This window comes from Accipiter gentilis, chromosome 1, assembly GCF_929443795.1.
Source record: "Accipiter gentilis chromosome 1, bAccGen1.1, whole genome shotgun sequence".
Classification (NCBI taxonomy): Eukaryota; Metazoa; Chordata; class Aves; order Accipitriformes; family Accipitridae; genus Astur; species Astur gentilis.
The window spans coordinates 3,045,743-3,059,332 of NC_064880.1; the positions used below are offsets into that span (position 1 = coordinate 3,045,743).

At 45.2% G+C, this 13,590-nt stretch overlaps 1 protein-coding gene across 2 annotated transcripts in view; it reads left to right on the forward strand.

The window, feature by feature from the left end:
• Positions 1 to 12,338, forward strand: part of LOC126045154 (Golgi integral membrane protein 4-like) — a 35,649-nt gene extending 23,311 nt beyond the window's left edge. The window contains exons 7-14 of one of the 2 annotated variants that reach the window (XM_049815873.1): positions 517 to 675; positions 808 to 1,086; positions 1,759 to 1,916; positions 5,860 to 6,068; positions 8,666 to 8,733; positions 9,038 to 9,202; positions 10,330 to 10,414; positions 11,808 to 12,338. In XM_049815873.1, the coding sequence (XP_049671830.1) occupies positions 517 to 675; positions 808 to 1,086; positions 1,759 to 1,916; positions 5,860 to 6,068; positions 8,666 to 8,733; positions 9,038 to 9,202; positions 10,330 to 10,414; positions 11,808 to 11,824 (1,140 nt within the window). In that variant the 3' untranslated portion in view covers positions 11,825 to 12,338. The remainder of the gene's footprint in view (positions 1 to 516; positions 676 to 807; positions 1,087 to 1,758; positions 1,917 to 5,859; positions 6,069 to 8,665; positions 8,734 to 9,037; positions 9,203 to 10,329; positions 10,415 to 11,807) is intronic. The other variant, XM_049815866.1, reaches the window with a different exon arrangement.
• Positions 12,339 to 13,590: the final 1,252 nt, after the last annotated feature.

Genomic DNA, 13,590 nt, shown 5'->3' on the forward strand with positions numbered 1-13,590 from the left:
ATTGGATTGTCAAGTAGGATTATGCCAATTATTGTCAGCCCTGCTGAGATGAGCACATCCTCAGGAGGAGAAATGCCTCCACAGGAATAAAAAAAAAAAAGCTGACCTGAAGGTATATGCGTGTGAGGCACAGGAGGAGAGGGAGTCACACCTAAGGAGACCCAGGATGCAATTCTTGTGCAAAGTTATGTCAATGGCTCATGCACTAAACATTGGGCAAAGAATCGGTGTCATGGGTCAGCACTTCCAGGGTAAAAGTATGCAATAAAATAAGATGCGAGAATGGCAAAGGGGGAATACAGAATGTCCATGAAATCTGGAGGGAAAGCTGAAGACTAGCTTGGGCTTGTCGTTAATGGTTGTGGATTATCTCCCACCTTTCATATATATAAAATAGCTTATTTAGTAGTGTATCTGTGCTGAACAACTGGCCACAAAAGAGTGGCTATTCTCAGCAAGGAGTTGTTTAGCCCTGTTATTGTGTGAGGCTTCTCTGTACCCTTCTCATCCCCTCAGGCCCAGATGGAAGAGTTCAGGCAGCTCAAGGAAGCTCTACAGAAGATGCCAAGTTTCAAAGGAGGAGGAGGAGCTGGGAAGGGGCAGCAGCAGTTTCAGGTGCCAAAGGAACAGCCCATGGTGCCAGCCAACAGCCAGTTGCAGCTCACGAGGCAGAAGGTGTGGTACTCCCAGAAAACCCCAGGGAGGAGAGTTCTGCAGGGCTTCTGTGGGTTTTAAGCATGGGGCTTTGAATTGGAGGGAGCTGAGCTTGTTCCTTTAGAGTTTGCTGTTGTCCTTTCTTCCTCGCAGGTTTTTCCAGTCAATCAGGAGAATCGCCCTGTTGGGAACCCGCTGGCATCACAAGTCTCTGGGGTTCAGAAGCAGGCAGACGGCCCTCTGCTGCAGGGCCAGAACTTGTACAGTAATGATGGCCCGAGGCCACAGGCTAATGTGCTCTTTACCCATCCAGTCCCACCGCAAGATGCCAATTCACTGCCAGATGCTATGCCAGCCTGGCCAGCAAGACGCGAGGATGGCCACGTGATCCGATTCACCCGGACCATGAACAGTCTACCAAATGGGAACCCAGTAAGTTCTGCACGCTCGCTGCTCGTTTTGTGTAGCCCTTGCTTTTGAAGCTCAAAACTATGATTTTTGTAATGACATGCATATGTGCATTCCACTTCCCTGATGTGGAAACTGTCCTGGCCCTAGGTTTCAGACTCCTGTGCGCTCTTTAAGAGTTTGTGGTTTAGTGGCTGGGCTCAGATTAACAGGCTAGGGTTCTTGTTCTGGATCCTGCCAGATCTGCAAAGAGTAAATCATAAAAGCAGCTCCCCTGCCTCCTGGTGTGATTGAGAATGAGCTTATGGAAAGCACATCTCTAGAAAAATGACAATAATTGCAGTGTGGTTAGACTATAATTACAGTAACTATTACAATGGCAATGTGGGGCTGGTTTTTTTAGAGGTGGCTTATTTTTTCATCTTTTCTTGGAGATTCACCTACCCAAAACAAGCTTGGGTCACATAGGATCCAAATTATTTCCTCTTGGCTGTGTGGAAGGAGGAGAACCTCTCTTACTGCAGGCTGTCTGGAGAGAACTGTAGATTTGTTCTGGAGCACTGCTGAATCTGTTGTTTTTTGATAAAGGATTTGTCTGGCCCATAAACCTGCCCAAATTCAAAGGACATCTGCAGGTATCTGATGAGATTAGGAGCTTGTGTATATCCCAAGCGTATGCATGTGTCTTCTCTGCAGGATTTAAAGATGGTGATGCGCATTCAGGTGAAAAGCAATGAGGAAAGCCAGGCTCCTGGATTGTCACTGTCTGATCTGAAACAACCCTCTGCAGCAGAAAAACCTCAGATACCAGAAAACCACCACTCTACAGGGAGCAAACAGGTGCAAATGCAAAGGTTGGTGGAACAAAACTCCCTTCTGCTCTCAATGTTGAGGCTGAAAGGTACCATACAGGCTCATCCCTGGTCTCTTTCTTTTTGTGTTTATTGTGGTTTCTACTTGCAAGATGGTTGGAGAAAGTGTTAGTTATTTGTTCCACTGTCATCTAATTCTTGTAACTGAATGTTCTTGCCAGGTCTCCATCTCAGCCGAAGCAGAAGACTAGTCATGTTGCAGGCAATGTTGCGTGACTGAATGCACAAACTACCGTGGGTGCTGTGCTGCAAACAAAAAAAAAGGCTCTTATGTTATTGGTGCATGCTCTGTAGGCTGCCTTTCTGTTTGAACTGTTTGGTGAAGTGTTTGTGTGGGGAGGAGAGAGAAAGAGGAGTTACTGCTGAGTGAGATCAGGTCAGCACAGATTTCCGACTAGCTAGAGGAGAGGGTGGAATGGGGGAGTTAGTTCAGACTTCAAGAAATCTCCTCCCTTCCAGTGATGGTGACTTCAATATCCTGTTTTGTTTAGCCAACTGAAGAATTCTGCATGATGGAAGCGACCCATCTGCAGCAGCAAGGGTGGCTAAAAATTCCTTCAGTTTCTATAAATAAGAGGCTTTAAGTTGTATATTAGAGCTGCAACTTGCTCATTTTTTCCACTAAATAATCTGCCAAGCTCTGCAGGAACAACCAGACCTTGAAGATCTGAAAGCTTCTCGTCTCCAAGGTCATATGGTAATCTAGAAGCAGCAGGCAACCAGCCCTAATTAGGTACTACAGTTTTTTCTGGTTTTGCTTCTCTGTATTGTCTCGTCCGTGTTTTCTTTCCTCCCAGGGAATGGAGCTTGCGTTCCTCTTGCCAGTGCACTTCTGAGGTACGCTGGGGATTTTCCTTCACAGAGCCTGATTAGAAAGTGAGAAGTCAGACAGGTCTGAGCCCTGTGATCCCAAAACTATGGGTTTTATCCAGAATGGAGTAAACCAGTTTACAGTGATAGTTTATGCCAGAAATGAGGACACAACCAGAATCCATCAAACGGCCCAGGCTTTTGTCCTGTCTATGTTCCTGCATACCTGCACTCGAGATGATGTGGTTTATATCAACTTCAGCTTCCTGTGGAGAAGTCAAACCAATTCAGCCATATCAATAAAAGGGTCAGGGTTTATAATAAAAGACTTGGAACTGGTACAATCTTCTGAGCTTAGCTGAAACCTTGGTATTAAAATTCCCTGCAACTTGGATCTGTTGCTCATATCGGACATCCTCAGCACAATGTGTTCTCCAGACCTGTTCTTGGGGTAAACGGGAGAGGAGAGCTCTGGGGAGGGGGAGTGTCTTGAAAAGGGCAGAGGTTCAGAGAATGGCGTGAACCTACCCGTTCCATGCAGGTAACAGAAGGGATAATTCCTACAGTATGTTACTTGTATTGCTGTAGTACCTGGGAGTAGAGTCAGGGACCAGGATCCTGTTGTACTGGATGCTGTACAGGCACAGGAAAAACTGTTTACGGTCTCAGCAGCGTTCACAGAAGACTAGCCTGTTTTGTAAAAGGAAGAAAATGAGACTGCAATTCATCAAAGTCTGGCCATAATCCAAAAACTGACTCTGAAAATAGAGCTTCCTCATTTAACTTATTTATCTCCTGTGTGTGTCCAGGTCATACCTGCTCAGTTTACTGGATCAAACAAGATTTAACTTCTGTTTTATTTGTAGAGGAGACTTCTGGATTTCATTCTGAATTCAGTCTGATCCTACCCATTCTTCTCTGCCATTTTTGTTCATTCACTTAACTTGTAATCTTCCCAGGTCAGAGATTGTGCTTTGCATAATTCTTTAAAGGGCAATGTCCTCCCTATACTGATTTGATAGGTAACATCTACGTGGACACACAGTAACAGCACAGAGGATATTCTGCCTTTTTACAGGGAGGGACTTGTATGGGTGTAACTGAAGGTGAGGGTTGAAGTTTTGATGGCAGAGTGACCTTTCTTCAGCTATGTAGAGCCTAGTGAGGGTACTGTCACGACTCAAATAGAAAATGCAAATAGTGGATTTCTTTGGCAAATGCCTTCTGAAAGGACAGAGATCATGGTATGTTTGGTGTGCTTTTCGTTTCCTGGATCTATCATCGAGAATTACTGAGCAGCTGGAGGCTGTTATTTACACTGCATGAGATTTGTGATAAGGAGTACATAAAGCAACTTTCTCCAGAAGGTGTCAATGCCAAGAACAATATCATGCCACAGTAGAGTACAAAGGAGGCCATGCATCCAATGCCAAGAACTGTTGCATTGGGTGGCTGAGACCAGCAGATTCCAGATGAGCTCTTGATGGCCAATTTACATTTTGATGGTTTTATAATGGGGAAATCTGAGCTGAAGGCTGGGTTATGATTTTTCGTACTGAAAGTTTTGTGTGGCGGTAGTATGCTGGCATTAAAAAGCTGCTAAAGCTAAGGCCACTTGTCCTTTCTCAGCAGTTAAAAACTTAAATGTCTTAAGTACACTTTTAAATCTCAGCTGGCTCATGTAGCAGGACAGACTAAACTAAGCAGTGATCCTGCTTGAAACTGGTGGTAGCTTACTCAGATTAAAAGTTTGTTTCAAGTGCTTTTGAGAGTCCCTGTTATTGGGATTATTGGGATTTTATTCCTTCCTTTACCCTTCTTTGTTTCCAAAGGTGTCCCTGAGCAAGGATATTTGGGAAGAAAACAATCCTTGTGAGACAGTCCTGCCTTCTGGGCTTTTCAGGGGTTCACTCAAACTAATTTGAAGATAGTCTGTTTCTTCTCTGACCTCCAATTAATTTCTGTGCAGTGGAATGGTGTTACGCTACTAAATACTCTGCTGCCGAGTCTCCAGTTGAGTATCCACATGAGTTGTGCTATTGCTGCAGGCAGAGGAGCATCAATGAAAAATGTGTTGCATTTGGCATATACCTTGATATCAAGTACTTGTCCCTCTGAGGCAGTTCTGTTGAGAAGGAAGCAGACATAGATATTGGTGTAGACATCAGCAGAAGTCTATCTGAGGTGGAAGCATTACAGAGGAAGGAATTCCTGACTATGATCTGCCTGAAAACGGTTGCCTGAACTCTCGTAGGTAGATCTGTGTATGAAAATTGATTATTCAGGTCAGTAGATGGATGAAAACATTTGGGGGGGGGGGGGGGGGCGGTGGTGTAGGAAAAGCAGGAAATCATAATGGAATGTGGCTTCCCTCACTGAATGAAGAAATGAAACTTTTTCCCATGTTCACCTAAAAAAAAAATATCAAAACAGTATGTGAATGTTTCCTTTCAGCTAGTTCTATTTTCACTGTTTGGGTTCGTACAAGGGACAGATGCATGCTATGGAAGAGTTTTATAAACAGATGCTGGTTAAAGTATCCATCCCAGTTGCAAAGCTTCGTAAAGAGCTTGTAGCTTTAAAAAAAAATTATCAGACAACGGAAACTGTCAACTTTGTATTGCAGCTTTCCTGTTTATTTTGAAAGGGTTTTTTTTCCTTGTAGGCAAAAATTCTACAGTTTTACTTTAGTAGCATGTTAATTTTAAATTAAGTTGGAACAATAAAGAGTATTTATGTTTCTGATATTTCTTCAAAAACTTAGATTTGTGTATTTGGGTATGTGTGAGGCATGAGTATTTATTTAGAATTGGAATTAATTGCTATGTGGATATGTTACTGTATCATATGAATAATATTAGAGCAGTTCTACAATAAATTGTGTTTACAAAGCATAACTTACTTTGTAGTTACGTGGCATATTAAATGTTCTTTCAAGCAGATATCACAGTAACTAATGCAATCTGCTATTTTTGCCAAAAAATTAAATTAGGACAAACTTCTGCATGTGTTGGAGTTTTTTTTCTCTGCTTGCCATTATGGAATAGCATTATGAAATATCTCTTGATATACTGAAGCAGGGGTGGTTCTGTTTTGTTTTGTACCCTTGTTGCAGCTGGAAAGACATAGTTAACAAAGTGAATGCCCAGATGGATGAAGAACAAGTGCATGGTTACCCAAAGAGCCTTCGTTTTGATCCCAAGCCTGGGCAAGAGATGCAGAAAGGCAGCCCACAGCCACCCAGTCAGAAGAGAGGGGAAGAGCATCAAATAGCTGATCAGGAAGGCGAGAAGGAAAGGACAGATGATGAGGAACTCGAAATGGGTACGGTTTCCATAATCCTATGCTGTACAGTACTAATTGTTGCTAATCAAGGTGGGGAGTGAGAAAAGCTCTCTGCTTGTGTTAAAGGAAAACCTTACAACTCTAAGTATTCTTCTGCTTTTATTGTCCTTGGTCAAATGAAAAGCCTGGACAGTTTTCCATTTTTGTTCCCTGTTGTCCTGCATCCTCACACATTCCCAAGGTAGTGGACTCAAAATCTGTGTAAGTAAAGTCAATTCTTCTTTCATTCCTATGGGAGCGATGGGGAAAATGTCACTGTGTTTTTTAAGATTTGATCGCAGTCTCCCATAGGAATTCATTTAGGTTTTTTAGAAGTGGGGTTTCTAACTTAGAGCAGAAAATTTCCCAACTGTCCTTAAGGGACTAAAAGCAAATAAATTCAAGGGCAGCTAGTTATATTTGTCAGTCAGCCAAGAGAGCACCTACAGCTATTTGAAAGTCTAGTATGTAACTGCATTTGGGCAATTAGAGGCCAGCTCTTAGAATAGTGTGTTAGAATTCCTCAGTCTTTTCATCTGGATCTGTTCAGACCCCTGTGCATTGACTCACTGTGCTAATAACTGATTGGGAGAAACATTTGATTTAGTGTGAAGTTCATCATCATACCATGAAACCAGCTAGTGAATAATCCATTAGAATATGCATGTGAGGGCATAATATTTTCTTTGCCTCATTTTTGAGGTGAGGTTTATCAGTTGTTGTGTGAAACAAAACAGCTGTAAAATGACTAGACCTTTCAGAAAATTACAGTGGGTGGGTGGGGGCTCGGAGCACTTACATAGGTCCAGTAACAAAGGGAAGGTTGATTTAATTGCAGCTGTATGTCTACAAGTGTAAGAGGGAAGCTACAAACTTCCTCTGGAAGCAAATAAAGACGACATCAAAAATGTATTGCAGTAAGCCAGTCAGGCGGTGGAGAGCTAAAATGGGCTTTCGAGTAGAGGTGTCGAGTCTGAGAATCTGTGCAGAGATCCTCTGCTGTGCTCCAGAGGCCAGGATATACAGTGTGAGTACTTTGTAAACAGATTTCTTTGCTGCAAACAGACTCTACCATCAATTTCTCTTATACATGTGGAAATAACCCATAAGATCTGGAAGCTAGCTAGTTACCTTTGTCAAAAAGAGACACTGAAATGTTGATATGACTAATGCTAGTTCTGTATGTTGCTAGTCTGAGGTAGAATGACTAAGTAGGTGGCTTTTCATGTAGCTAATTTTTTGCTGTGGTCTTGAATGCATTAAGGCAGGGAAGCTGGGAGCTGAGATTCCTCTGAGGATCTCATTTGAAATGCTGACTTGCATCCTCTTAAACGTTATAAAGATAGTCTCCACCTGGTTTCTTGACAGTAGGTTTTGGCTCTGGATTTGGAAAAGAGGAGGGATGTCATGGGGCAGAGATGAAGGTCAGTAGTTCTAACTGAATCTTGGATCAAAAGGCTGAAATCACCCAAGATGGGAGATTTCCTCCCAGGCTATTGGCTCAGTTCACTCTGTGCATGTAAGTCCTCCCTTCCAGAACAGCAACAGTTAGGTACCTAACAGCTAATGTGCATACAGATGCCCGCTTGGAGAGGAGGTTCGGTATTCCTGTGCTTTCCCACAGCTATGTTTAGCTGCTATTTCATGTTTTGCTGACCTGATTTTCAGCAAGTCCCCTTAGAGGAACTGAACTAATTGTTTCACATCAAAGTGATTTCTACCCTGAAAAGAAACGGCCTCATTGCAGGTATAGGAGAGCATGAGGACCAATAGCCCTTGACCTCTGTGTCCTAATTGGAATTAACAACCAAAGTAATGACTCGACTGCCCTGGCTGTGCTGCCGTCCAGTTGAGAACAAACACTGCTGTCTCACAGGCTCAAAGGCTCCTTTAATGTTTTTTAGGAGAAGCACTCAGCCTGTGGTGAGTGCCAGAGCTGGGACATGTCAGAGCCATATCCAATTCGGGGTGAGGATTAGGCTTTACTTAGTTGAAAGCAAAGGCTATATTTTTAAAAGGCTGTATTTTTTTTGTTTGTTTGTTTCATTAGTACTCTCCTCCTGCCCTGACTGTCCCTTTGCCTGGCAGAGGAAGCCTGCCTTTTGTTCTTGTCAGCACCTGTGTGCCAGTGAAGGGGAAGGTGGCACCGACGTACTGACCTGCCGTGGTTTAGTTGGGCTCCTGGTGATGGTCTGACCGGCTGCATGCCTGGGTTGCTGCTATAGATGCTGCCCGAACTTAGCAGTGGCATGAGGGAAAGGTGCATCTTAATACAGATTAGGGCCTGAATTCAGAGCTGTTTTTTGTCTTTGATTCATATGTGTATCATTCAGTAAGTTACGGGCGTGCTTCAACACATGCTTACGGTCCAGCCTTGGGGACAAGGAAGCAGTTTGGGCAGCTGTAGGAGCGTAGTGCTGCTTTGCCCTGAACTCTTGCAAACGGCATTGAAGAAGCGTTCCTCTAAAAACTTCAGTGTCGAGACAAATCCCTGCTTGGCATAGAGTTAACACAACTGCTCCCCAACAAGTGGGAATCTTAACTGGTGACACTGACTTTTGAGAGAGTACACTGATAACTGTCCCTCTTCCTTGCAGATGCAGGAGTGATTGAGAGAGAGGAGAATTTGCATTCTCAGAAAGAGACTGTTGCCCAGGAACCAATGGTAAGTAATGCTGTTATCTGGATGCTAACCCTAGCTCTGAATAAGAGTCCAGCTGTCCCATTTAAGTCAATGCTTTCCCAGAAGTTTCTATAACATGCAACTCCAAACTTCTTGGTTCTGGATGGATTCAGAGGGATAACAAAGACCGGAGTTTTTGGTTTTTTAGAACCACTAACAAGCTTGTAGAGAGGTGCAGCTGAAGTGCTACAAGCCAGCACCTCCTGCTTACTGGTGAAGGCAGCGAGGCTTCTGTATCCCAAGGGGATATCCTGCCTGGTATTCATAAGAGGCTTTTCTTGTCCAGATGCCAGATGATGCTGCAGATCCTGCCCAGGATCCCAATAACCAAGGTGAGGATGAGTTTGAGGAAGCTGAGCTGGAAAGACCTGACTTTGAAGAGAAGGTGGGAGGTTTGGAGAAGTTCAAGGAGCCCAGCGTAAAAGAAGAGTCGAAGGAGAAGCCACTGAAGGTGACTGACCTGAGGGCAACCAGCAGGGGCCAGGGAGAGATCCCCAGCTATGAATGGGGGGAGGCAGAGAGCTTAAGGACTCAAATCAAAACATCACATTCCTGGATGGATCCATATCCCACTGCAAGGATATGGCAGGCAGGAGAAACCTCTTTGAGTGTGAATCGGTGGGTTGGTCAGTACCAGAACTTGTTCTGGCCCTGTCCTCTCTGCTTGCTGAAGTCATCCCTAGGATTTGCAGCACCTATGTGGCTGGAGAGACTTTTTATAGGAGATGGCTCGCTCCACAGCTATTATTACAGAGGTCTGTGCCTTCAAGCACTTGAGAGACCAAAACCAGAGACAATAATATGCTATGCTTGGGGTCTGGTCAGTGCAGCCATTGCTGTTCCTGGGGTGGGTATGCAACAAGCTGTTGGCAGCAGTGACAACATGTGAGAACTCTGCCTCTTTGTTTGCCTGCTTGCAGATGGAATCCATTTATTTTGCAAAGTGCTGCTTGCTGTCTGAAGCCAGACTCTGCATCAGGGAAATGTTAGCTTGTTTTGACAAGCAGCTGAGTGTTGCTTGTTTTAAAAAGGAGTGTTTTATCTGTCAGGCTCTAAAATCATGATTAATAGTGAGGTTTAAAAAAAAAAAAAGAAACCCAGGCCAATGAAATCAAACAAGAAAGAGATGCTGGCACCAACAGAGCAACACCTCCTTAAGATTACTGAAAATGTGGAAAGAATTAGTGACATAAATACCTGAGTTTCAGATAGGGCTGTGCTGTGCTCCCTAAAGCTCCACCCTAAGTAACTTTTAGATTCCCTGCGGCCCTGGAACTTGATGCAACAGACGCATGTGCAAGGGTCCTGGCCCTGGGACCCTCCTGCTGCAGGAGAGGCCTCTCTCCCCACAGTGGAAGGAGCTGGGCAGTTGCTGCCAGCAGGCGAGAAGACAGACTGGATGGAGAACGTACAAATGGAGTCTGGGTTGCCTCATGGTCTCTCTGCTGACCCCCGATTCCTAATCTGTAGCCCAGCCTTCCAGACCTGGGGCTCTAATGCAAGAGAGCTATATCCCTGGCTGGGAATGGAAGTAGGATGGGGCACTGTCAACAGTGTCTGACTTTCTGTATTTTTCAGGATGCTGGCAGACCTGCCAAGCCCAGGGAAGACCCAATGGATGACTATCAAGAAGATCAGGAGCAAGAAATTGTACGACACCAAGGTTCTTCCTCTTTTCCTCTCTGGTGTGATTGTTACCTGGGTATGTTGGTAGGCGGGAGCTGAGTATGACTCAGCTTTTGGGAAACCAGATGTGAGCACTGACTTCTCTGCCTGCTCAGTGAGTTGGATCTCCAGAACAAACCTAGAGCCCACATACCTTATCTCCCCTTTTCTTTTTCTGGTGTTCAGAGTACCCTTTATGCTCTGTCTCCCTTCCTCATTTCTTTCTGCATCAATCTGCAGCAGTTGAGCTGTGAGATGCTTACCAAACAGCAGCTGGGGTGAATTACAAGCTGTGCCAGTGCAGCTAGGCAAGATCAATACGTGTTTCTCCAAGCATCACCCTGGGTTTATTCCTGTGGTGAGAAATTCAGTGGGAGCCCCATAGTCTGCTGCTGCACAGGTCCTACTGGGTCTAGCCTGTGTCTGTGGAAGAGCTGGGGAGAGCTACACCTGTGCTTTGAGAAGCGTCATTGGGTTACACCCAGCAAGTCGAACAACAGTATGGGTGGCAGAAGAATGTGATGTCCCACTCCTGAAGGAAGTGTGGGAGGTGGTGCGTTTGGGCCACAGTAGCCAGGAAGCAACTGCTCCTCTGTTTGGCTGAAAATGGGTATTATTGCTGTGTCACAGAGCCCCAGGACTGCTGTAGTCAGTGACAAGTTGGCATTCCTCTAGGAGAAAGATTGGAGGCCACCAAAGATTGAGAGCATGAGTACTAGGCAGGATCACCTGGTGCCTTCTGGCTCACATAGGTGGAAATGAAGGATCCTCTTCCAGTCTAATTCATCCTCTCCTTGCCCTTTGTGAGTGGCTGCTGCTGGCTTTTTCTGCAGTTTCAACATGATTGCTGAGGAATTGAGGGTTTGGGCTGCCTGCTGGGAATGGAGCGGTGAAATAAGGAGTGGGCAGAACAAAGTTGATGTCAGGAGCTATCCTTGCCCTGTGTGTAGAACCTGGCTTGTACACTGGATAGTCAGACCTAAAAGTGCCAATGCAGGCTGTGCTGGCTGCTGCACATTATGGGTGGGATTTCTTACACAGTTTTAAATGTGGTGGATGTAGGATATCTTCTTCTATTTGTGTAGTAGTAGCAACAGGTGGAGATCTTAAGATGGCATTGTAATGCCAGGATATTAAATGGGCATGAAATGAACAGGCTGATCACGGCAACACAGGCTTCTTACCTCTGTGTCTTGGCTAAGTGACTTGCCAATGACACCTAAAGGTCCCTGACAGAGATGGATTCTTCCCCGTTCTCCTGAGTTTCCCAAGCTGGGCCGGTATGGTAGAACAGCTATACTCGGAAGCAGCATGGTGTGCTGCTAGTTAGGGTCTCCTTTTCTAGACCTTGCTGATTTTTTCCTTCCTGGCTCTGTTCCCTCTGCACCCAGGAGGATCATGGAGGTGAGGTGGATGACAATGATGACCTGGAACTTGTCCAAGACCAGAAGAACCATGCAGGCATACAGAGAGCTGATGGCAAGAGGGATGACTACTACTGAAAGATGCTGAAGGAAAATGGAATATGCTAGGAATGAGGGGATGGGAACTCCTCCTGGGAACTGGCTCCTGTATTAAACACTGCCCAGAACAGATAAAGGCAGGAGGAGATAACTGTCTCCGCAGGCACTGAGCAGGGTGCCTGCAGATGTGCATTACATCTACGTGTGTGGGGCCATTGCTGCCTCTCTGGTCAATAGCATGGAAGTGCTCTCAGACTGTAGGAATGATTTTATCCTGCTGCTTTTCTTAGAAGCACTTTTTGATTTATTGTGTTCTTCACCTTCTTATTTTCCCTATCCCCTCCCGAGCTGGAGAGTTTCTTTTTTTTTTTTAACCCCCTGGGCAGCGGAGGGGTGCCTGAACTTGTCCTTGGACTGACTCAACTGATTGCTAATACAAAGGAATCTGTCTTCATAAAATATTTTGCTCAGTAGTGTTTCTTTAAAACATCCTTTGCTCGCATCAGAGTAAGGTGGAAAGGAAGTTAGCCTGTTTTTTGTCTGGAGTAATGCAAGGGTGATGGCTAACCGTGACCACCAACAGAGATGACCATGTGCCAGCCAGTCCATGTGTGTGCATGTGCGTATATGAACAACTGGATCCTCTTCCTTGTGCAGAGACCCTTCCCAGTGACTCAGAGTAGAACCCTGTAGAGTTCTCCTTTCCTTAGCTTTGAGCTCTGACTGTCCTGCTGGGCTTGGAGCCTCCCCATCTAATGCTGTGCATCTTGTCTTGACATTGCTGCTGCACCCTGGGTTCCAGGAGATGTGGGCTGGCCTGAGCTAAGCCAGGCTTTTCTGTGATGGTGGCAGTCCCTGCCACCAAGAAACAACTGCATCCTTGCAGTAACCTCTGCAGGTCACCAGCTGTCGTGAATGAAGTGCTTCATGGCACAGCTGCCAGTCCCTCTAATGGGGTATTCTTTTTACTTTGGGTAGCATTTTGGTGGTGTGGATGCCCTCAGTGGGACGTGAACAGAGTCTGGGAAGGGCCAAACTGTCCACTGCTTAAAGTTCTCAACTGCAAGCAGCGGGATGGGAGCAGACATCCATTTCTGTGATGAGTGTGTTTGCTCAAACCTTACTACTATTCATGATGCAGCTGCAGCATCCCAGCACAGCTGTCCCTACTCTGCCCTCCTCAGGCTTTTGGCAGAACGTATCGGAGTATATCCCAGCCTGCGTCTGCCTCTCAGACCCGTAACCTCCTCCCTCTCTATCTTCCTGACATACACTCAGCTTTCGGCACCTCCCTAGGTGCCCTAGGTTGTTCAGGATTCCCAAGCAAGTATGAAAGGCTTGCTAAGGATGAAATCTGGTGCACAGGAGGGGGAAAAAAAAAAAAAGGTAAGGAAAAGTATTCATGGTGGTAGACATGAAGGAATATTTGGAGCCCAGCTAATGCAATTCTGTCCTGTTCAGCTTCTTTCCAGTCTCCCAACATTTGACAGGGAGCTAAGATAAATTTTGCTCTTTCTAGACAGGTCTGGTTTTTAATCAGGAAGTTAGGTATTTCTAGTGTTCTGTCGATCAGTAGATCGAAATCTGTGGCGCTTTGCTTAGTCTCCAAAATGCATCTTGCCAGACCTCGGATAGAAAGAAGGAATGAGTCAGCTGGAGTCCCTGGAATTTAAAACGGAGGCAGCAGAAAGGAGAATGGGCCTACTCATGA